The 24,856-nt window shown below is 34.9% G+C and overlaps 2 protein-coding genes across 2 annotated transcripts; both read left to right on the plus strand.

Moving 5' to 3' along the window:
* The first annotated feature begins 447 nt into the window (after positions 1-447).
* On the plus strand, positions 448-11,812 carry LOC145583185 (metal tolerance protein C2-like). The gene is made up of 10 exons (XM_081640361.1): positions 448-1,080; positions 6,146-6,254; positions 6,810-6,849; positions 7,004-7,080; positions 7,306-7,394; positions 10,551-10,620; positions 10,935-10,973; positions 11,069-11,219; positions 11,309-11,398; positions 11,553-11,812. Exons 1-10 carry the CDS (start codon positions 630-632, stop codon positions 11,652-11,654), a joined length of 1,218 nt encoding a protein of 405 aa, XP_081496487.1. The 5' UTR covers positions 448-629; the 3' UTR covers positions 11,655-11,812.
* Positions 11,813-21,348: 9,536 nt separating this feature from the next.
* Positions 21,349-24,794, plus strand: LOC145582306 (protein LATERAL BRANCHING OXIDOREDUCTASE 1-like). Its single transcript, XM_081639306.1, has 4 exons — positions 21,349-21,619; positions 22,310-22,557; positions 22,673-23,000; positions 24,160-24,794. The coding sequence occupies exons 1-4, from the start codon at positions 21,374-21,376 to the stop codon at positions 24,418-24,420; spliced, it is 1,083 nt and encodes a 360-aa protein (XP_081495432.1). The 5' UTR covers positions 21,349-21,373; the 3' UTR covers positions 24,421-24,794.
* The last annotated feature ends 62 nt before the right edge of the window (positions 24,795-24,856 follow it).

Below are 24,856 nucleotides of genomic sequence, written 5' to 3' on the forward strand. Positions count from 1 at the left end.
AGGAGTTTTGAAATTTAATAGGGAGATGCGAAGAGTCAAACAGAAAAAATCTATACTTATGATATATAGAACGTTTATCCATGGAAATTTGGAACAAATTAATGTAGAGCAAGAGAGATTTTCGGAAAGGAGAAAGATTTTCGGAAGGATTAATGACAATTTTTTCCATAATTAATGAGAGGATAATTGACTGGTTCTTAGGTATCTCGTATAATTCGCTTGATCAGAGATCAGAAGGAAGGTAAAAATGGGCCTTTATTTTTTTGAGCCCTATGCAGCTGCTCATGCCGCACACCATAAGGGCAGGCCCTGTTTCAATCAGTTCAGTTCAGCTCAGTTCAATTCAATTCAGTTTAATTCAGCTCCTAATTTCCTTCTCTTATAAAATATCAGTTTAAATCCAATTAATTCATTTCAACCTAGTTCATATGTGAACAAGCCTTAGCTGTGTGCATTGACTTTCGTCGAAAGTCTACGATGATAACAACTGTAGCAACTAATTTTGAATAGTAATTCTCCCTAATTCTTCTCTAGAATACGTAAATACTCTTACAATAGATTCTTGAATCAAATTAGGGTTTATTTTAATTCACAATTTAGCCCATAAAATTTTCCAGAAAATCGAAATTATGGAAAATTCTAGGGTTCCTGAAGGATCTTCCGATCCCCAATTTCAATTCATGAAGAGCACATCATTCAATTACAACTCACAGCAAACCCCTAATTCATCAGATCGAAGGTACGCATATAATCGTCAATCTTCACTTCAACAATATCAAGATCCACGAACTCCGACGACGATAATCTCCAATAACAGCTCAATGATGCCGGTTTTTTCTCGGAGTACTTCGAGCATTGATATTCCGCCTTCAATTCATCCTGGAAATGATATTGACTACAATTTGTGGAAAGATTCGCCCAATTCTGGGGCGAAATTATCGTCGTTTGAGTTGATTTCGTTGGTTTTTCGAGCTTTGAGGACTGGAAATCGGCCTATGAAGCGATTGTTTTTGATGATTTCGCTTAATGTGGCGTATTCGACTGCCGAGTTATTCATCGGACTTCTTTCGGGTCGTGTTGGTATGGTTTTCGAGCTTTTTATTGTTGATAATCTTGCATTTTGCAATATTGTAATGTTAGCTTGTGCTTTTATCGTTATAAATTGCTGAATTTTCGTGGCTTTATACTTTACATAAGCTGGATGTTCATATAGCATGTTTTACAAGTATTAGTTGTGTAATTATACTCCACTTATCAATTTATCATGCTCCAGAATTCTGGCTGATGAATTAGTATTTGTAGCAAGTTTTGTTTTTGTGAGTTGAATGCTGATTCGGTTTTACTTTGGGCAACTTATGAATTTCAAGTATGGTACTTTGTTTGTGATTTGTGTGCGCGGAAGATTGTCGATAGGTGTAGTAATTTGAAGGCTGTAACTATAATAAAACGAATGGTTTAAAATGAATTTGGCAGGAATATAATCCTGTCCACTTTAAACTATCTGGCAACTAAGCTTTCACTTAATATATAAATGGATGACTACTTGTCTTTTAATAATTCTAATGCAATATTCTATATGAGCTTGTAATACCAATGCCGTGAGGTCCGTGACCTACAATCTCTTAATGTATGTGCTTGATTTTATAAGACATATGGGAAGGGATGAAGTATTGGTTTTTGTTGTAGAGAACAAGAGCAGTACACTGTACTATCATAAAAACGAATACAGTACATTGTTGGGGCTACCTGAAATAAGATCTCGAAGGTTCCTTTATAGTCCTTGCTTCATGGAGAGATGTTATCAATCAATCAATCAATCAATCAAAGCCTTAATCCCAAAAGTGGGGTCGGCTAACATGAACCAAATTTGATTATTCCGTGTAGTCATCAACATAAATCTTTCTCCTCCATCCCTTACGATCCAAAACTTCATCCTCACGTAAATCCATGCACTTCATATCCTTCCTCACTCCTTCCAACCAAGTCATCTTTGGTCTCCCTCTTCCTCGTTTAATCCCTCCATGGTCCCACTCTTCGCACCGGTGCACCCTCGGGTCTCCGTCTTACATGTCCAAACCAACGCAGACGATTTTCCCTTAATTTATCTACAATGCCCGCCACACCTACTTTCTTGCGAATAACCTCATTTCTGATTCTATCTCTTAAAGTGTTTCCACACATCCACCTTAACATGCGCATTTCCGTAACCTCCATCTTTTTAATATGCTCTTTCTTAGAAGCCCAACATTCTGTACCATAGAGCAACACTGGTCTTATGGCAGTCCTGTAGAATTTTCCCTTCAACTTTAAGGGAATGCTGCGGTCGCATAACACTCCCGTGGCCGCTCTCCATTTAAGCCACCCTGACTTAATCCTGTGGGTCACGTCTTGATCAATGTCACCATTCTTCTGGATGATCGACCCTAGGTACTTAAAACATTCACTCATGGTCAAATCCTTTCCATCCAAACTCACCACTTCATTGCTTGTCCCCCTCTGAGTGCCAAAACGACATACCAAATATTCAGTCTTACTCCGACTTAGCTTAAACCCTCTAGATTCCAACCTTTGCCTCCATTGCTCCAACTTGACATTAACCCCATCCTTAGTCTCATCCACCAAAACGATATCATCTGCGAACAGCATACACCATGGAACCTCATCTTGAATTGGTCTAGTTAATTCATCTAGAACCGTTGCAAAAAGAAAAGGGCTTAATGCAGACCCTTGATGCAATCCGATTGTAATAGGGAAATCTTTTGTCAACCCTCCGCATGTCCTCACATTTGTTGACACATCCCGATACATATCCTTAACTAGGTCTACATACCTTCGTGGGATACCTTTCTTCAACATTGCCCACCAAAGTATCTCTCTTGGCACCTTGTCATATGCCTTCTCTAAATCAATAAAGACCATATGAAGATCTTTCTTCTTTACCCTATAAAACTCCATCATTTGTCTTATCAAATGGATTGCCTCCATAGTAGATCTCCCAGGCATAAAACCAAATTGGTTATCTGAAATGCTTGTGCATGCCCTCAACCTTTGTTCAATCACCCTTTCCCACAACTTCATAGTATGGCTCATAAGCTTAATTCCTCGATAGTTAGAACAATCTTGAGCGTCTCCTTTGTTTTTATAAACCGGGACCAAGGTGCTCTTCCTCCAATCTTGTGGGATCCTTGTAGCCGTCCATATCTTGTTGAAAAGGTTTGTTAACCAATCAATACCAATCTTACCCAAACACCTCCACACCTCTATCGGTACCCCATCAGGGCCAACCGCCTTCTTAGGTTTTATCTTCCTCAGTGCAATCTCCACCTCTACTCTCCTAATCCTTCGCACATACTCCATGTTGATTTCTTCATCACTCATAGAGGTATCTCCTATCACAACTCCATTACTTCCATTAAATAATTCATCGAAGTACCCCTTCCACCTGTCCTTGATGCCCTCCTCTTGCACTAGGACCATTTGGTTCTTATCTTTGACACACTTCACCATGCCAATATCCTTCCTTGCCTCTTGGCTTCTCTTTGCCATCTTATAAATGATCCTTTCTCCCTCCTTGGAATCAAGCTTTTCATAAACCTCCTGATATGCCTTTTCTTTTGCTTGGCGAACAGCTGCCTTTGCCTTACTCTTAGCCTCCTTATACGCTGCAAAGGTTTCATCACTCCTACATTTTCCTAAGGCTTGATAGCATTCCCTTTTTTGCTTAATTACTGCTTTCACCTCTTCATTCCACCACGAAGTATCTCTCTGTACCGAAGTTCTTCCCCTTACTTCCCCTAAGACCTCTTTGGCCACTCTTAGGAAACAGTTCTTCATTCGTAACCAAGTCATGTCCGGATCCACCTCTCCATCCCAATCCGCTTCTTCAATTACCTTTTCTGTAAAAACCTTAGCTTTTGCATCCCTTAGGGTCCACCATCTTATCCTTGGTTCTTCTTGTCTAACTTTTTTCTTCGCCTTCTCTTTCAGACGAATAGTCATTACCAATAGCCGGTGTTGGGTGACCACACTCTCCTCTGGGATAACCTTACAGTTTATGCAACTTTGTCTATCTATGCTCCTTGTGAGCAGGAAGTCTATTTGAGTTGCATTTGCTCCATTCCGAAAAGTTATCAAGTGTGAATCCCTCTTCTTAAACCAAGTATTAGCCAAAATTAAATCATATGATTGGGCAAAATCCATAATAGCTTCACCACCGGCGTCCCTCTGCCCATACCCAAAGCCTCCATGGACACTCTCATAGCCATCTCGGCTCGCCCCAACGTGCCCATTTAGATCCCCTCCAATATATAACTTCTCTGAGTGGTGGACACCCTGCACCACCTCGTCTAGGTCCTCCCAAAATTGTCGTTTCTCTTCTGCATCTAAACCCACTTGGGGAGCATAAGCACTGATAACATTCACAATCTCCTTGCCACATAGCAACTTCAGCCTTATCAACCTATCGTTCTTCCGATAGACCTCGATCACCTCTTTTGCCAACCTCTCATCGAGAACCACACCAACTCCGTTCCTAGCTCCACCATTCCTTGTTCTGTGGCTCGTTTCTTGCCCAACATACCATACCTTATACCCCAAAACCAAGCCTCGAGCTCCTTCTCCTGTCCATCTTGTCTCTTGGAGGCACATGATGTTCACGCGTCGTCTTTTCATTACTTCTACCAATTCTGCTGATTTTCCCGTAAGAGACCCCACATTCCAAGAACCAATCCGCAAACTAAATTCTTTTCTCCCACGCTCCCTCCTGATCCCAACTCCAAGCCCTTGATTATTTGACACCACAATTGGGCAATATGGCGCGTCGCTTCTGGGCGACGACCTAGCAACCCTTACATACTTATCACTGCACCCGGGTCTGGGAAGTGCAGCGCGTCGCTCAGTAGGGAACGCCCCAATGGCACGCCCTTGCTCATTTGACACCACACTCGGGCAATGTGGCGCGTCGCTTCTGGGCGACGACCTAGCAACCCTTGCATACTTATCACTACACCCGGGTCTAGGAAGTGCAGCGCGTCGCTGAGTAGGGAACGCCCCCACGAAAATATCTGTTTGGCTCATGTCATGGGATGTGACGAAGTTTTATACTGGCTGTCACTGGCCTACCGTAACCCTCCTCCTTTATCCAGGCTTGGGACTGGCAGCGGGAAACCCATTAGCTCTGGTGATTTTCTTGTGGCAAAGGATTGCAAATGTTTACTATTTGTTTTCACAGATGTTCTTATGTGAATGAAAGGTATTGCAGCAATAGCAATTGAGGCTGCTATAATAAACTTTTTATAGATCTTGGGCCTCAGTGCTAACTATTTATTTTTTATTCCTGACCATATTTCAACATACAAGTTTCAGCCTTTCAGAAAAGTGCTAGTTTTCTATCCCTATTTTATATTCCAGATCCACGCAAAATGCACTAGTCTCCCCATTGCAGTTTCCAAATTGCAGTCCACTAATGCACTAGTTCACTGCCCTTTTGGACGATCCTCATTTCTTGATATCTGAAGCCCCCCTTTGTTTCTCCTCCTTTCTTTTTTGTCATGAGTAGGCTGAAAGTTAAAGATACGTCATAGAGGAAGGGATAGGGTTGGACAACTGATAGGAAAATGTTTGAAAGTTGGAACTTTAGAAAACCACATGACTTTAAAGTTTAAGCAACTTATGCCTCTCTCTCTCTCTGGATTACCTCTTTTGAATATCCGATGTAAATTGTACTACTAACATTATTAATTATATATTTTTTGCCAGTCACTAAAGATTAAAGATTAAGTGAACTAGGAAATTGTATATCTACCTGTAAAATCTTTAATGAGCCTTCCATCCTTTAATTAATTATCTTATTTCCCAAGAATTGTGTAAAAAAAACAGTAAGACCAATCATGAATTATTTACCCAAAATCTACACCAAACAAATCCCCAACGAATTGAAAATCTGCCAACTAGCATATTGTGATCTCTTACCTGTTTAATTATTTGGGTTATACACTTATATGCTGGTCCATATATGTGATAGAGTGAGTGTTGTCTTCAGTCATTCTCCATGTTGTGGGTTTTTTTTTTTTTTTTCTCCAATATCTTTATTGAATAGGCCCTATGTTGCCTTGGATATTGAACGCGTGTTTCTGTTACCCACCAGGTTTGGTATCTGATGCATTCCATTTGACGTTTGGATGTGGCCTTTTGACATTTTCATTATTTGCAATGGCTGCTTCTAGGAGAAAGCCAGATCAAGCCTACACCTATGGGTAAGATGCATTTCTGACTTTCTTTGTAGATGAACTGGTATATCTTTTAGTTCATGAAAACTGTTGAGGGTATCTTCTTGATTAAAATTACAAAAGTTTCTGTGTATTTTAATCTTATGTTCCTTTATTCTTGTTACTTTTTTTATTTCTTATGCCCTGGGGTTATGCTTATGTACCCATGATATTGATTGCCACTGGAGAAATACTTGTCCTGGTCTGGAGTCTGGAACTCTGAATACTTGTCTTTGACTGAATTTGAATGGGACTTGGTAGTTTGTTTCCTTATTTACTTCTTTACAGGGTTCAACAGGAATTTAGTACAGTATTTATTGGGTCTAGATGGTTGAATCTAGTACTGTGAAAGATCTATTCCACTGCTACCTGAACTTAGCTTTTGATTTCCCTTTTTTTCTCTTGCTAGAAATTTGTCATCTTCAATCTGATAAACTAAAAAATTAAGGGGATAGGATCCAAAAAAGAAATTAGAATAACAGGGTCTTCTTCTCTTCTATACATGTTATTATTGTTATGTTAATGGTGTTTCTGTCTCTTCAGGTATAAGAGGCTTGAAGTTTTGTCTGCCTTCACAAATGCTGTAAGTTATGCATTTGTCAGATATTTTTGGAAAATCTATGTCTTTTCTTTCTGTCATTCTTTCATTTGCTCTATATTATTTTATCATATCTATTTAAGCTAAGGCCTTTTCTTTGGCTGTGTCTGACACGGATTTACTCTGCATTTGTAGACAGCTGTTTCTTCTCTTTTTGTCTTTTTCTTTGGCTGTGGAAGCGCTTCACGCATACATACAAGATGAGTCAGAGCACAAGTAAGTTCATAGACATGATGTGATCTGATGGCTGTGGTCCTTTGCTGCTTGTAAATCATTTTATTTGTTAATTGTCAGATGGAGCTATTACAAATTTTTAGGTTTGATTGTTTGCATGTTCTTGATAGTGTATCCTTTAAAAACCCCAAATCGTGATGCTTTTTACAATAATATCCATTGTGCTGTACCTATGTTGTATTAATCGTTTTTTCTCTATCCTTGTAGGCATTATCTCATTGTTTCAGCTGTGACAAATTTGTTGGTGAATCTTGTTGGTGTTTGGTTTTTTAGGAACTACGCTAGAAGAAATCTTGGTAAATTAATTATCCTTTTTCAGCTGTCTTTAGTTGCTTTTATTTCCGTGGTTTCTCTGATTACCAGACCTATCTTTAGGGTCATTCGGAAGTTCTGTATTAAGTGCATTTTGGGTGAAGGCATTGTTTTCCTAACATTTACCCTCATAATGAGATTTTCTGGCAGATTGTTTCTTTCAGCATGCATGGCAACTAAAGATTGCTATGCTATATACTGTATAGCCTATAAATAGCTACTAGTGCAATTCATTCTTCATTGTTTCTCCTTTCTTTATCTCCAGTTAAAATTTCAATTTGTAACATGATGACTTCTTGCTGCTCACAAGTCTCCATAAGAACCCACCAGGCCACCACTAACTTTTTCATTTTGATTTATTCCATTACAATGGCTAAGGCATGCTTGGATTGAGGATAATGGTTAAAGGAAGTAATGTAAGAAAGAATAAAGAAAATGGTGGATCAGAGTTCAAAACTTAAATGTGGATTTAAAAGCTCTAGTATTATGCGGGTTAGCTTTATCGAACATGGGAGCAAAGTTCTTACGGTCATACCCATCCCAAGTATTGAAACTGCCGTGTATTCAGGAAATTCTTGCCTCAATGTGGTGTTTCCATCTCTTTAAATAATTTCTCTTATGATTTGACATGTACATTCTCTGCTATATGCAAAAGTTGAGATTCCTTTTTGTTTAGAAAATATTTAGTATGGACCCTTACCAAGATTTTCTATGTTCTGTATTTATTGAATAGAAAGTCTGGAACTCTGGGTGGCTGGGAAAATTTGAAGATGTAGGCAATGATCTTTAATGGACTTAGCTAGATTAAAATGGTTGCTTTTGGAGAAGCTTTTAATTACTGGAAGAGGATAAAAGCATGGGGAGGGCTGTTGAAAAATGAGTCCTCAACTATGTTGCACGGGGACGCCATTTGGCCTGTGTCCCCCGTCCCCGGGACGTTACGGGGACGGATACGCCTTGGGGACGTCCCTGGGACGCGTTGACTTTTTGGGGACGTGTTGACTTTCTGGGGACGCGTGTGAGGTTCAACGCCGTCCCCAACGGCAATTTTGGGCATTTGAAATGTTAAAAAACATAAAATAAAAAAAAATACCAGTATAATCGACCCTTTTCCCCAATTCACACTTCCAAAATCAGAAGTTAGGGTTCCCAATTCTCACTCTCTCTCGGCGGCGAGGCTAGCGGCGGCGGCGGTGGAGAGGCTAACGGCTCACCTTCTGTTTCTCACTCTCTTCTTCTGTTTCTCTTCGAGGTAAGTTCCAGCCTTTTTTTTTTTTTTCAAGGGAAGGTTGACCCTTTTGATTTATTTGTGACAATTTTTTTTTATTTTTTATTTTTTTTGTTGCACTGCCAGTGACTAGTGAGTATGAATGTATGATGAGTGAAGGATCTAATCCTAATGCTAGTGGTAGTGGATCACGTGGACAGTGCTCCATTTTTTTTTTTTGGGTTGAAGGGAAGGTTGATCCTTTTTATTTTTACAATCCTCCATTTTTTTATATTTAAATTTACATTTTAAAAAATCGCCGTCCCCAAAGCTGTCCCCGTACCCTGGAAATTTTAGATTTGCCGTTTTCCGTCCCCGTCCCCGTATATGCCCCCGTACCCGTATCGGTGCAACCTAGGTCCTCAACCTGGAATTCTGGAAAGAACTTGGTGGCTGATTGAATGAATATAAGATGAGAGTTGGATTTTAGGCAGTTTGTGGATGGCTTGGCTGGGAGAGGTGTGGGTGGCTACTGTGAGACTAAAGTCCAGAGAATTTATGCTAGTTTGAGGGACAGTTTGTAGGATACAAATCTGGGTGTATCTTTAGGGTATTATATATACAAAATCATGATGCATCTCAAATTAATTAATCTTATATGATTTTGGGTTTCCTGTCTCATGATGAAGTTGTTAATTATCAGTACTTCGCCCCTGGAAGTGTTTATTGGAATTTCTTCTTTGTGTGAATTTTTATGTTCCTTTTTTCGTCCTATCCCTTTTAAGACAAGCTCGAGTGTTAAAGGGTTATCAAAATTTAAAGTAAAAATGTCTGCTTAAACCTTTAACATTAAGATATCTTCAGAAATTTTACCTATAAATGTGGTATCTTCTGAGTGTTATTGGATGTTTGTGTTTGTGCCTTGGTGGTTAGGGAACACATGCATTTATTTAGATTTCAAAACCCTTGTAGAGGAAAATATGTTGAAAATTAAGGCAAAGATTTTAATAATTTTGTGATTCTGGAACTTATGCTATAAATGTCAGAATTTTATTTGTTCTGATGATGAGTACACTACTCAAAACCGGACTGAATATATTCTTTTCTCTCCTCCTCTCCTCGCTTACTCTCTTAATGTTAAATTTCCCCATTATACAATACTTTTCATTTTGGGATTGGGCCTCCCCTTCAAGGGCTGGTAGTGGAAAGTCCATCTTTGCTTGCTTTACCCCTCTCAATTATTAATTCCTCAGCTTTACAATTACTTCCTCCGTTTTTTTTTAGTTGCATCACTTTTCTAAGAAGGAAGTTTTAAATTAGTTGCATCACTTTCCTTTTTAACTTATAAATTCTCTTTATCTCTCCTACCAATTGGGCCCCATTTATTTTTTCTCTCTACCTCTCTTTACTCCAAAAATTCCATAGGAGTCCGTGAAAACAAAACTGATGCAACTTAAAAAAACGGAGGAGTTATTAATTGCTATTTTTTACATTGTTATGTGACCAATTATTACATTTTATCATTATTTACTCTTTTATCCAACTATGGCTTCATCGATGTTGGAAAGATGAAAGCCAAGGTGGTAACATGGATTTTACTTCACTACTTATTTCTTTTAATTGATAAGGCCTAGTTGTTTGTGCTAGCCTATTTTCTTTGCATTAGATTAGAAATGAGTTATTCTTTCCAAAAAAAAAAAAAAAAAAAAAAAAAAAAAAAAAAAAAAAAAAAAAAAAAAAAACAAGAAATGAGTTATGTATGATTGAGAGGAATGTTAGATAAAGCTATATAATTTGTTTTTAAATTTTTGCTTGCTATTAAGGTCTCTTCTTCATTCTGCCTTTCAAGCTGTTTATTGAGTACATATGGAAGGAAATAATTTTCTTTTCAAGATTTAAGCTTCTGAATTGTGAAGAACTTTTCTACTTGCAGCGTACAGAAATGCCGAAGATATGAACTATCACTCAGTTTGCCTCCATGTGATTGCTGATTCAATTCGCAGGTTTAACACTCTTACCCTTATTCTATTTCTTTGACATATGTAGTGCTCTAAATATGATCTTATATTATATAAGCTTGGATTGTTTTGCAATGAAGAAAAAGGGTGGTTATTTTATCTTTCCCTTTTTGTTCTCATGCTTTTACCCCCATCGATTTATTTAATACAGAGTATGTGGTTGATTGTCCTGTGGATGTGAACTGAATTTCTGTACCTGTTTCCCTTTTATTTTGGAAATGTCTCTAGCCATTCTTTTCTTTTTCTCTCTGATTTTTTTGTGTATGAAAATATCTTAAGCAGTACCTTCCTTCTCTCAGTGCAGGTTTGATCCTGGCATCTTGGCTTTTGGCTATGGGGTACAGGCTTTTCTCTGTAAATTTTGGCTTATAATCCCTCCCCTTCATTTCTCTAATGCTTTGCTTCTCTTACAATATATTTGTCTGCTATTCAGGATTCAAAATGCTGAAGTTTTGTGTATGGGGCTCGTTTCAGTGACAGTCTTTATGCTTGTAATGCCACTATTTAAGGCAACAGGTGGAGTTTTGCTGCAAATGGCCCCACCTAGCATTTCATCTTCAGCAATGACAAAATGTTCTAGACAGGTGATTAAATGCATTCTTTTTGCTAACTGCTACTAGACACTTGGATGATCCTGAGTCAGGTTCTTATGTTGCTGTATGAATGTTATTAGATTGCTGCTCTTGAAGACGTCACAGAAGTTTATGCAGCGCGTTTCTGGGAATTGGTACCGGGATATCTTGTTGGTTCAGTTTCCTTACAGGTGATTTTTCTTAAAATACCATCCACAAATGACATTGTTTTGCTTTGGCTTTTGTTTTATAGTCTTGAAAAGTCTTATGTTATTCATTCATTTATATACTAGATGATTCCTTTTTGTGTGCATGATTACTAATCTTGAATCTGTTACTCTGCAGTTAAAGGCAGGGGCTGATGATAAATCAATTCTGCAATTTGTGCATGGCTTATACCATGATCTTGGTGTCCAGGACTTCACATTACAGACTGATTATGTATGAAGTTCTTCATGTAGTTTTCCTGCTTCTTCTGTAAGAATTTTCTTTTTTACCCTTTCATTCAAACCAATATTAGTCTCGAAACATTCTTTACTGGCTTATTTTAGACATTCTTTATAGGTGAGCTTTGTTTTTCATATAAAAAAATGAAATGCCCCTTATTTCTGGGTTATGAATCTATATATATTACTTTCATCATGATTGCTTTAAGGTATCGGTGGATTATGGTGTTCAGAGTTCCTTAGTTATGCTAACTAGTAACTACATATATTGTTGCCCTTGGTGACTATAACTATTGGTAAAAAAAAAATTTACTAATTCAGTAATTCTGCTTATTATTTATATGCAGATGTTGATTGCAAGTATTTAACAAATTTTGTTGGAGATACTTCAATATTAGAGAATTAAAACAATCCTAGCTTACCCAAACCCTTGTTCAAAACATCAAAGGCCTTTTTTTAAATGCAAAGGTTGTGATCATGCTTCTTACTTTCGAAACTTTAAATTTTGAGATTCTGGTGGAGCGTTTTCAGTGTATGGTTACAAGTTTCTTACAGTACTTTTGTGGATCTTTTAGTCACACTTAAATATTTGGTATTCTCTTCATTATCTTTATTGTTAGGGAAAATTAATAAAAATAATCCATTGTTGTTCATCTTCTCATTTTTAATGTCAACTGTAATTTAACCTATAATAATCTCAACAATTAGAGCTCTCTAAATGGTCTTTTAACTTCGTTTGCCCCCTTTTTTTTTTTTTTTCTCCCATATTAACCTCCCTCCCCTTTTCAAATTCCTCTCTTTTTCAGACATCTAGCAGCCATGGTTTCAGTTGGTGTCCGGCACAACCTACCCTTGGCATCGTCGTTGCCCTTCACCTGAACCATCTGCCAACCTACTTGGCCAAGTTTTCAACAGTCAACACAATCACCTCCATTGCCAGTATTATTTAAACAATCAAATCCAAGAAGCCAAGACTAATGAAATTATAAGCTCCACAAATATTTAACACCCATGAATTCCAAATTCAGTCTACCCCTCCATCTCCAAAATCTCTAAAATAACAAATCCTCGTTAAGTTACAAAATATTTTCAAAGAATCTCTAGGAGTGGACTTAAATTGGATAAGAAAAGAAGTTTATGGTAAATATCAGCCAAATTACATCCCCAAACCAAGAAAATAAAGTTAAAATTTCACAGAATCATAATCTAAAGGATAATCGATTATTCGAGTATGAACTCAATCTTGCTTATAATTTATTAAAGTCTGTATTAAACCCCAACCACTTTCTTTTTTAGGAATCACTCTTGATCTCACATGTAAGCCACCAATATCAAAGAATAAATCAATTCAATTTGGATTTTTGTGAGGCATAACAAAATAACAAATTGGAATAGTTCTTAATTGAGTTAGGGGATGAGGGGTGTTCATGGTGTTGGCTGGGGTGGGGCTGAGGTGCGAGACAGATAATGCAAAGGCAGAGGAAAGAGGGGATGTAATTTATGAAAATAAATTTACCGATTTTAAAAGAACACGGGTAATTTATGAGAAGGTTTCCTAATAGTTGGATCTTTTTTAAGTTAAATAGTAATTGATAATGAGAAAGTAATCAATAATTGGGATTATTGTTGTCAATTTTTCTTTATGTTGACTCTTTATGTTGACAACAACAAACAAAAAAACATTTAGGTTACTTAGAAAATTAATAAGTTACTGTGTTTTAGTTTTCATGTAAGCGATTTTCATTCACTTCTCTTCTATTCTGAATTTTCTTTGATCATGAAGATCGACTTTGATTAGGACAATTCTTGCTACATGTCTACAAAAAGGTCAAAAGGATCGACTAAATATTTACTTTATATGTGTTCGAATTAATAAAAACAAAATGTAGAACAATCTCAAATCTTTGATATTCAAATTGATAGGGCCATTTTGTTATGAGAATTGAGAACCATACAAATTGCTTCTTGTATATATTAGTAATCAAAAACCGATGAATAAAAAGCTTCCCTGCTTGTCCATGCTGTTAGTCTTCCACCAGTGTTTGTTTCTTCTTTTTCTGATGCAGGAAAAGATGAGCAATCACAGCAAACAATCTAGTGGCCATCCAATTCTTATTGCCTTTCCTAGTGGTGATACTTTGCTCTTTAGTTACTAAAGTACTGAACACAATGAATGTCTCTAACGATGTGCACCATATTTATGTGAGGATTGTGATATTTTTCGCGCAAATTCATTGTACATTCAGGTGTACTCAAAGAGGTATGCATGGAAGACTTTAACTCTGTAAGGTGGCACTTGACTTGTGCTCACACAGTCACACACACTATCCAAGCGTCGTACGAAAGATGCTTTTATATTTGATTTGATGCTCATGTTGAGCTAAGGAAACCACACTATGTTGTTGCAATGTTGCAAGAAACGCGAGCCAACACAGAAACATAAAGCTTGCTAGAAACAATATTTAGGTTTTGGAAACACAAATAGTTAAGATAGATAGTGATGAGAAACCGTGGTTTGTGGATGCTAAGTAGTTCAGATGGTTACTAAGATGAAATAAAGCTCTCTATTTAATTTATTTTCACTTATTTTAAGAAAAATAAGTTCAGATAAGGGTTAAGTACTAGTAAGTTTTTTTAATAAGTGTTAATAAGGATTACATAAATTCAATTTACAACAAAATCAAGTTCAAATAAATAATAATAATGGGAAATAGAATGCACCTGTAATTCATAAGCTATGTAACTGTTATTATTAACTATAATTTTCGGTTGCTAGTGTTAATCTCATTTGGTCATTTTTGCAGCTTTCTTGTATAGTTGTATGCTCGAAGAAAATCGTGCATCTTGCAAAAGTAATTTAGGGATGGTGGGGGAAGCAATCATGCTATTTTTTATTAAATTTATTTTTAGTAATCATGTTACATTGACCTCTTGGCTCCTTGGAAAATTCACTTTGGGATTTTGCATTAAATTAGAGCTAGAAGACAAGCTTTTTTGATTGATAATCCCATGAAGGCATGAATGCTATATTAAGTTCATTAGCTTGCATCATCTTGCACTCATCTTTTGCATATATGCATTGGTGAGATATTGGGTTTATAGGGGAATGATTACTTGGGTCGTTTGATGATGCAAAGGGGTTAGGTCTATGTTTACACTCATTACAGTCACCACTAGGCAACATTTATAGAAAAATTATACTAACCTATATGAAACCAAATCAATAATATTGAATTGGTTTCAATTTGTATGCTAACCTATATGAAAAAATATCATCAAATTTGATCTTATTAGATTCGTCTCATTGTGTACTTTTCAACTTTGTAGTTTTCATAATTTTTCAATAGGTAACTAAAAATATTTAATAATAAGTAAAGAAGTCTCTGAATAAAGTTGAAGAAAACAAGTATCCTACAAGTATATTACTTGGCTCATTTGTCCTAAATAAGTCTCACAAAAGAAAAGCCAAATGAGCACTAACATAATATCAAGGGACATTTGACAATTCATACACAACATAATCGACATATTTAGCAAAGTTAGTTGGAACAATCTTGAATTTGGAAAAAAAAAAAAAAAAGACAAACAAAAAAAAAAAAGAAAAAAAAGAAAAATCCTAATCTAATGAGTTGCTTCCCATATGTGTAAAGTTGGGCATGAGCCAAGTTGGCCTGAGAATTGATCAAGCACAACACGTAATGATTCAATCTTGCACAACCTCACCACAAGCCCAACATATTATGACTTATGATATGAAGGGCACACTAGTGGGTCATTGCATGAGGGTCGAGAGGCACGGCTTATGAGCTCAGCATAACACAGAACGTGGGTCATTGCATGAAGGTCGATCAGCACAACTCGACATAACATAAATCATGGGTCAAGTCATGCATGGGCTCAGTTTTTGAAAGAGTAGTCTGAGCACAATTTGAATCGTTGTCAGCTTAAGCACGAGGCACGTTGACATAACACGTGGACCTACACAACCCTCCTATACCACTTTTACTAAAGTACTTAATTTAATGAATCCAACCACAACAAAGAAGTTGACTTTGGAGTTTGGAAATCAGAATCACTTAAGAAAATTTTACCTCAAATTTAATTTGGATTACTTTATAATTGTAAATTCAAAATTAGAATCTAAGAAAATATACTCTTATATATTATTGCTAAAGGTGAGTATATATTATTGATTCGTGATATTTTGAAAAATTGGCAGCCGTACCTTTTCTTCTTTGCTTTGAATGGGCAAGTCTTGAGTGTTGATGACAACTTGAAAGTTAGGTGTTTTGCAAGAATGGCAACTCCCCCTTCCTCCACTACACTAAAGTTGGCTTGCCTTTCCCTAAGACGACGGAATACCAATGACTTTGTCTAGTTAGATGTTCCGAAGATATGTTACTTTGGTGGCCCACTTAATTACATTCAAAATCCACCATTTAGCAAATGATTTGATTTAGGGTTAGAATGGTAAGTGACCTAGCTCGTACGAAAACCACCAAATATCTAATGTCTAGGTTTATGACAGATTCGAGTTGAGTCGAGCCCCAAATGGAAAGAAAGGAAAGTTGTGAAATTTTGTTTGTAAGAAAAAAGAAAGTCACATATGAGAAAAAGGACGAGGATAGAAGTTTATAATACAAACTAGCTAGCAACAATGTTTACCTATTACTAGGGTTTTATGTTTATAAGTTTATATGATTTTAAAATACAAAACTAAGGTGGTATGAGTTTTAAACTTGATTCTAAATTTCTAATACCATAAATTTGGTTTTGTTTGAGTGTTATATATGTAACTATTTTATTGATTGATACGTGAAAATGTGAAAGGTTGGTACAAGTCATCTCCATGACTCCACCTCTTCCAAGGAATTTCAAAGCCTCATACCTAATTTTCTTACTCACAATCTAAATATGGTTTTAGACCTTTCAACTGCATACCTGTTTGTGTGAACCAAAACTCCCCCGTCCCCTTATTCTAATTTGGAATCTTAATGATCTTGTATGTGGGCAATGTGGTCAGACATTCCTTCAAAACAATTTGCCGTTTAATAGAAATGGGGTGGTACGTGATGATTCGATCAATTAATTGGGAACTAATGACATATTCATCTTTTAAATTTGTAATCCCTCCGTCCCTAAATTATATTCCTACTTCTAGCATTTATTCACATAATAGAGAGAAATCGGAATGTAATTTAAGAACGAAGGAAGTACTATTTTTTTTTCTTGTAACAGGAAGTAAGAAATGCATGTATTCAACAACGATCATATTGTTATTAGTCCGTTCAAAATAGTAAAGTAGTAAATGATCACTTAATCACCTAAAATTTCCTCACCGTTGAATATGGACAATTTCCACACATAACAAAGATTTTAGCAATTTTCATTATTATAAATTAATTTCAATCAATACTTCTATGTTGTAGTGGTAGGCTGTAAAAGCCAAACAAAATGATTGTTGTGACGTTAAGTAGTTAATGAACCATATTATATGTCACGTTTCTTAATTAAATTTCAAACAAATAAACAATATAATACTCCGTATAATATTTGTCACACTTTTTATTAAGAAATAGTGATGAGGTAATTAATTACACTTACACGACTGATAAATCTATATAGAAAAAATTCTGTCTTGCACTAATTTGTTGTGAACTTAATTGTGTCATTGAATACGTACTCATCTCACAATTATGTGTTTCATTGAGGAAATTTTGCCAACAACTGGAGTATTACTTAAATGACTACTTTTGAAATTAACTATTATTAAATTTTTATTTTATTTTATTTTTTATTTTTTTTTGAAAAAAACTATCACAAAAATATTGAATAATACTATTCACATTTAGTTTTTTCGGCAAGAATTTCCGTTTTGGAAGCCTATTTTATAAAATTTCCCTACAAAAAACTCATACTTAATGACAACATTTCTCTATATTTAACCCTAAACTGTGTAATACACTTAAATTGCTCCAAATCACCCAATTTTGTAAAACCCTAATTCAATTGTTTGACCATAAACCCTAATTTTAAGATTCAATTGAGAAATTAAATCAATTACACTACGAAATTAATGACGATTTACCTACAATTGTGTTTGGTCTACGAATTTCTTTATTTTCTCTACCACAATTGATTGAAATTTTATAAAGTTAGCTCCCTTAATCAAATATTCTTGTCGGGGATTAAATGTGGTAATACTAATCAAATTTTTTGTGTTTTTATGATAATTTTTTCAAAATAAAATTTGAATGGTAATTCTCCTCAAAAGTGGTCATATAAATAATGTAAGTGATTCACTCTTGAATCACATTTCTTACTCATAAAAAGTTACTGACAAGAACTCACGAGTAAAGACTAAAGTGAAAAATAGATGTAAGGACCGAAATCAAAGTGCTATTATTAAAATCACAAAATATCAAAGTACATTTATATCAAATCTCACTCAAAAAAAAAAAAAAAAAATAAAATAAAATAAAACAAAACCTTTGTTCTTTTTTATTGTAATAAAAAAATTTAAAAGATGAAGTAGAACTCACAAAAAAAAAAATGAAATACTTGTACGAAAGAAGCATGTAACGATCTAAGTGTTGTTTTGGAACTTGTATTGGGTCTTTAAGCTCTCATTGTGATAAAATGCGCTAACTATTTTATAAACGATGATAAGCTGTTTTGTCGGCCTTCAATTGGCCAATACCAAATATGTTAGATATCCTTCAAATAAACTCACTTCCTTTTTCCCACCCAAAAAATAAAATTATTACTAAAAACAAAAATCTCCTCGATCACTTTCTCCCACTTGCTAATTTGCTAAACACTTGGACTATATGTGGTACTACACCAATTATCACATTGTATTAACCCTTTCAAGTAAAAAAAATAAAAAAATAAAAAATAAAAAAAATAAAAAAAATAAAAAAATAAATAAAAAATGATAGGATATGATAGTAAATCTCTTTAGTGGACTCATGTCATATCTGTCATGAATCTAATCGAGCAACAAATTATGTGACTTTTATCAATAATTGACAGATATGTTAGAAAAGTGAGTTTATACTCTTCTCTGACGATCACCAATTAATTTTAGTATATTGAGGTTATTTGTGATCATACTCTTCTCTAATGTTGACTTTTAGTATGACCTAGTGAAGAATTTTTTTCATGTAGCTAGTGGTCTTTTGACCTCACGTTAGAACACTAGAGAATACCCAACGTCAGGGAATTACAGCTTCATAACATGTTAGAGGAGCATCCCATCCGAAAGCTTAAGCTTATGGATGACATAAAATATTGTTTTGTTGCGAGTAACAAGAACCGGAGGTAGTATTACACTTGAAAGTGAGGGGTGAATGAGGTTTGAACCCGTGACCTTTGTATCACGCTGACTCTGATGATGTATTAGAGGACCATATCAACCAAAAATTTAAGCTTATAGTTAAAGTTCAAGAATATATTTTATACTCTATCATAACATTAAATTTAGCCATGTGGATAGGTAGTTGTAAAAATCATTTCAATATATGGTATTAAATTTTTTTTAATAATTAATAATTTATATTTTTAAATATAGATTAAATTTCTACGTTGGTAAATATGCTGAGCAAAGTGGGGGAAAAAAAGTGAAGTAAACAACAATAATTAATTCAATGGCTACATGTCAAGGTGGGGTGAATATGCAAGCTTTTTCTCAACTTCCCAATTGTCATGGGTGAGTAGAGTAGGGGCCTAGGAAGGGAAACATGGACCCTCAAAGTTACATCATTGAAAATTTGAAATCGCTTAATCACTTGACATTGAGTTTAGCTTTTTTTTTTTTTTTTTTTTTGAGAAAGACATTGAGTTTAGTTTGTTACGACTTTTTTGGTTCATGGGGACATGGGGTAGTAGGGGCCAAGTTGAGCCGGGGTTTAACCGTGAAACCAAGTTTAGTTTGTTTCCTTTTGTCCTTTTATGCATTAGTAACCCGGGATTAACGACTTATGTGTCTTAATCACTTGACATTAAAACATACTTTCTCTGTTTCTTCATAGTTGTAATACTTTCCTAAAATGGATTTGTCAAATAGTTGCAACACATGATAATTGAAAAGTATTTTATGTCAAAAGTTAACTATAACCCTTATTAGAATCTCATGGCCCATTAAATTTATACGGGTTTTTCACCATATACTCCTGAGTTTTTTTTTATTTATTCACCATATATTCATTAACTTTTTAAAATCATCATATACCCTTGAGTTTTCACAAAAATACACCATAAATCTTTGATGACTAATGATTGTTAACTTTGTCAATCATAAGGGTTAATTATGACCCGAAACCACCCTAAATACAATCTTTTACCTCCGAAATCATCCACATTTCTTTTTCCCACCCCCAAAAACACCACAAATTTCTTTTTTCTCATCCTCAAAATCTATCATACGGATATGATTATGGATATTTGAAGTGGTTTCAGGGATTGGACAAAGGAGATGATTGGTTTCAGGGATGGAGAGAGAGGTCTAAAGTGGTTTCGATGCATAATTAATCAAACTCTACTCATCTTGTTGTCATTAGGGGTATATGGTGAATTTTAGTAAAAATTTAGCGGGCATATGGTGAATTTGAAAAATTTCATGGGTATATGGTGAATAAACAAAAAACTCAGAGGTATATGGTGAAAAAAACCGTAAATTATACACTAAACAATCTCTCCTCCATATTAAGTGCTTTAAATCACATGAGACCCTCTTTTCTTATATACCGTTAAAAAGGTTGTACTGTGTTGCAACTTGCAAGTATTAAGAAACGGAGGAAGTACTTCTTTCGTTTTATTTTAGCTAACATATTCTTTAGGCATATTTAACAGTGCATAATTTAATTTCAAATATTTTTTTTTTTTTTTGAAATATCAAATTATAAAAAGTTTATACTACGTACATGAAAAATATACATTAATATGATTCTATCAAAATTACACATAACTATGTTTTCTCTTGACTATTGATATAAAAATTAATCTCATACTTCAACTATTATATTAACCTTTTAAGTTAATTTGTCATATGACATAATATAATATAAGAACCAACATAATAAGAAAATGACGAGTATTCTTTTTAAGGTAAGATGAGAACGATTTACTTAAATGGGAGGGTAAGTGTCAAGAATTTGAATCCTTAGTTTGTATTGCTGTGTAAATAAGGTATATAAACGGCCTAAGTCAAGGGTCTAAGCATAGCCCATTAAGATTGGGGAGTGATGTCACTGCTCCACCGCCTCACCTTCAAAATTGAAAGTGATAGAAGTATACATAGTAACATGGTATCAATGGTTTCAAGATCAAGCAGATAGTTACCTGCATCCTTGTGATATATACATCCACTAAAAACCTTCTAGTTCATGACAGTGAGAAGTATAGTTTTACAATAAACTCTCCAAAATATGCCTTACTTATTAGAGTATCTCACTGGAGTCCAATCCTTGATGATTGTGAGTTCAGAAAAGCAAAACATCCACTGTTTTTCAAAGATGGGACCTAGTCACTCCACGTAGTGGGTCCACTGGCCGCCATAAAACTTCCAAAAAATGCAAACATTTGCACTACCATATCCTCATTATAAATAGACATGGCCCTAGTAGTAGTGTAATGGTATAGAGCTATTGTAACAAATAAAGCTCAATCTTCACTCTCAAAGTTGCCAAAAAAAAAAAAAAAAAGTGAGGTCTTTATATAATGGCTCCTGCACCAATCACACACATGAATGTAGGGCACATAGATGATGTGCAAGAGCTAAGGAAAATACAAAGTACCACAGTTCCTGATAGATTTATGAGGGATGTAGATGAGATCGATTCAGTCATTTCTGATTCGCCTATTAGTAAAGACGTTCCTATTATTGATCTTTCAAAGATTGCTAAAGGAAGCTACGATGGAATTATTAATCTAGCATCTGCTTGCGAGGATTGGGGATTCTTTCAGGTATCAATTGCTTTAATTTCTATTTTTATATCACATAGAAATTACTATATCTGTTTTTTATTATTTGCAACAAAGAAATGTTTTACGTGTCACAAATAATATCCTTTTGTTGTATAATTTTTTTTCCATAGCTAGCTAGCAATATTAAGTCTTAGGCTCTTAGCATGTTGAATTATTGTTGCATGTACACAATGTTTCTTGTGTCTAGTATGTACACATCAAGTGTCAGTTCCAACTTGAATATTTTGGAAAAGTTTTTTATATTGTCCCACATTTTTATTAAACTTAATTAACTCATCTTTTTTTATGTGAGGTACTAATATGCTCATCAACTTCACTAGTCTTAGTTAACCAATTGCGTGGAGCCTTTTAAACATATTTTTAAGATCTTTAGTCAACTTTTTAAAGTAACTTTAAAGTTTTCTAACGCATGTAATAAATTAAATCAACTAGTCAAGATCATCACTAAATTAAACAAAAATAAAATGTAGACTTAGTGCATGAAAGTATGAAATTATAATTAAGAAGAATAGTAGACCAATCTTTGTACATTTTAGTGACTTTGGTCCCCTAAAATATAATTTTTTATGTATCAAAGCTTTAAGCTTTTTCTTACAAGTATTTTAACTTTATTAACATAATTTAAATCTATTTATTGTGTTTAATTTTTAATGTTACGTACATGCTTAGGTCATAAACCATGGAGTTGACACAAAAATTCTAGAGAAGATGGAAAAATTGTCAATGGACTTTTTCATGCAACCATTAGAAGAAAAACAAAAGTACAAAATGGCACCAGGAACTGTTCAAGGATATGGTCAAGCTTTTGTTTTCTCTGAGCAACAAAAGCTTGATTGGTGTAACATGTTTGCTCTTGGTATCCATCCACATTTTATAAGGAACCCAAGTCTTTGGCCAACAAAGCCACTAAACTTCAGGTAATTAAACGACTAATGTATTGTTACATCTGTCTGAAATTAATAGTCACATATATTATTATTTTTTAACATGTCTGGAAAAAGTTGTCACATTTCTGACTGTCTTTGCGTGCAGTGAAAGCATTGAGGCTTACACGAGGGAGATAAGGATATTGTGCGAGAAGCTACTAAGGTGTATCGCGGTGAGCCTTGGATTGAGAGCCGAGAGGTTTGAGGAAATGTTTGGGGAAGCAGTTCAAGCCATAAGAATGAATTACTACCCACCATGTCCAAGACCAGACCTAGTGTTAGGGTTAAGCCCTCATTCTGATGGCAGTGCACTTACTATTTTACAACAAAAGCAAGGAAGTTCTGTTGGCCTTCAATTGCTCAAAGACAATAAGTGGGTGTCCATCCATCCAATCCCTGGTGCTCTTGTTGTCAATATTGGAGATACTCTTGAAGTAATTACTCTCTCTTTCTTTCTTTCTCTTTTTTTTTTTTTTTTTTTTCCCTTCAATCTATATAAATGATAATAAGTCGTCTATCTTGCTTGCGATCTAATTGAGATTTTCACGAACTAGTCAAGCTAAGTTGAGTTCAAATAAGTTAGGCTTGAGAAGTCGTGAAAATGCTCGAGTTATAGGTTCTTGGCTCCAAATTAAATTACCTTTAGGTTACAAATTACAACTTAAGTTCAAAACCTTTTCTTCTATACATGTAAGCGCACACTATATTAATATAGTATAATTATAAGTTAAAAGGAGACAAAAGGGAAAAGAACAAGAGAAGTAAACGCAATGATGAATTCAATGGCACTTAAAGTCAAAGCTCGATGTATATACAAACCTTCCTAGGGGGGGACAACTTAAACCTTTAATCTTGATTAATCACTAGACCATTAGTTTAAGTTTGTTCTCTCAAAAGTATAATACAAGTAATAAAGTTTAGTTTTTTAGCACTTTTATTTCCACTTTTGTGCTAATGGGGCTGAGTTGTCGACTAATGGTGGCATCAAGTTAAATTTTCTTTTGTCCTTTTCTTGTACTGCTTTTCCAGCATAAACCAAGTTGTTTGCTATATTTGACAGCTTAAGTCCCTTTAGTCATATTTGTACTGTTGAAACAGAACTTATCACTTATACTGTAATTGCCTTTTTATTTCATTTCATTCACTTATATGTTGAAGCATACATATTATACTTATGAGCTTTTGAAGTTGAGCTTATTTTACTCTTTGCTTGACTCAATTTGTTCATGTCTCGAATTACCAAGTTGAGCAAGCCTGAAACATAAATTATTACCTCAGTTAAATGCTTAGAACGTCAGGGTTCATTTGGTATTGCTATGATATTCTGTTTTTTGGTTTTTTTTTTTACAATTATAAATGAATTAAAAATTAGTCAAACTTATTAAAATCATAATAATTTTGAAAACTGACAGTAAAGAAGTAGAAACACTTTTTTTTTCCCTTTTGTTGGTTTTTTTGTTTAAAAAAAAAAAGCAAAAAACTGAAAAAAAAAAAAAAAAAAAAAAAAACGAAAACGATACCAAACAAGTCCTTAGCTACAGGTTTTTAATTTGGCTTTAAATTTTACTTACAAATATTTTGATATTTATGTAGGTGTTAACTAATGGGAAATATAAAAGTGTGGAGCATAGGGCAGTGACTAACATGGTAAGAGACAGGCTCTCAATTGTGACATTTTATGCACCAAGTTATGAAGTAGAACTTGGGCCGATGTCCGAGTTTGTGGACGAAAGCAACCCGGTCCAGTACAGGAAATATCTTCATGGAGAGTATAGTAAGCACTACGTCACTAACAAGCTACAAGGGAAGAGAACCCTAGAGTTTGCCAAACTAGGCACTCACATTCCAGTGTAAATTATAATGACCATCGTAACTATGTATCGTTCATTACAAATTTTTAGTTGTTTTTGAGTAATCGCCCTAATCAGGTACATCTACAAATAGATGTAGCTAAGGTTGTTTTATAACTCTTTTGCTCACTTGAATTAGCAAATTTAGTCATGGGTACACCTAGACCGGGTACAAGATCTATGTTTCCGTCTTTTTTGTATAAAGCGAGAAAATTAGACAATGCTGGTAGATTTGTACCAAAGGTTGTCAAGAAGAATGACCAGTTTTTATCTATTGTACAAGATTAAACAAATCTAAGTTGGGAATGCTATCATATGATTCATATCTTGTAGAATAGATTTTGTACAAGATCCTTTGAGATGTATCGTAGTGCAATTATAATAGAGTATGTTTGTATCAATGTACTTTGTAAGGCCCCCTGAACAGGCCAAGGGTTGTG

This window comes from Chenopodium album, chromosome 15 (genome assembly GCF_948465745.1).
Source record: "Chenopodium album chromosome 15, dcCheAlbu1.1, whole genome shotgun sequence".
Taxonomy (NCBI): Eukaryota; Viridiplantae; Streptophyta; class Magnoliopsida; order Caryophyllales; family Amaranthaceae; genus Chenopodium; species Chenopodium album.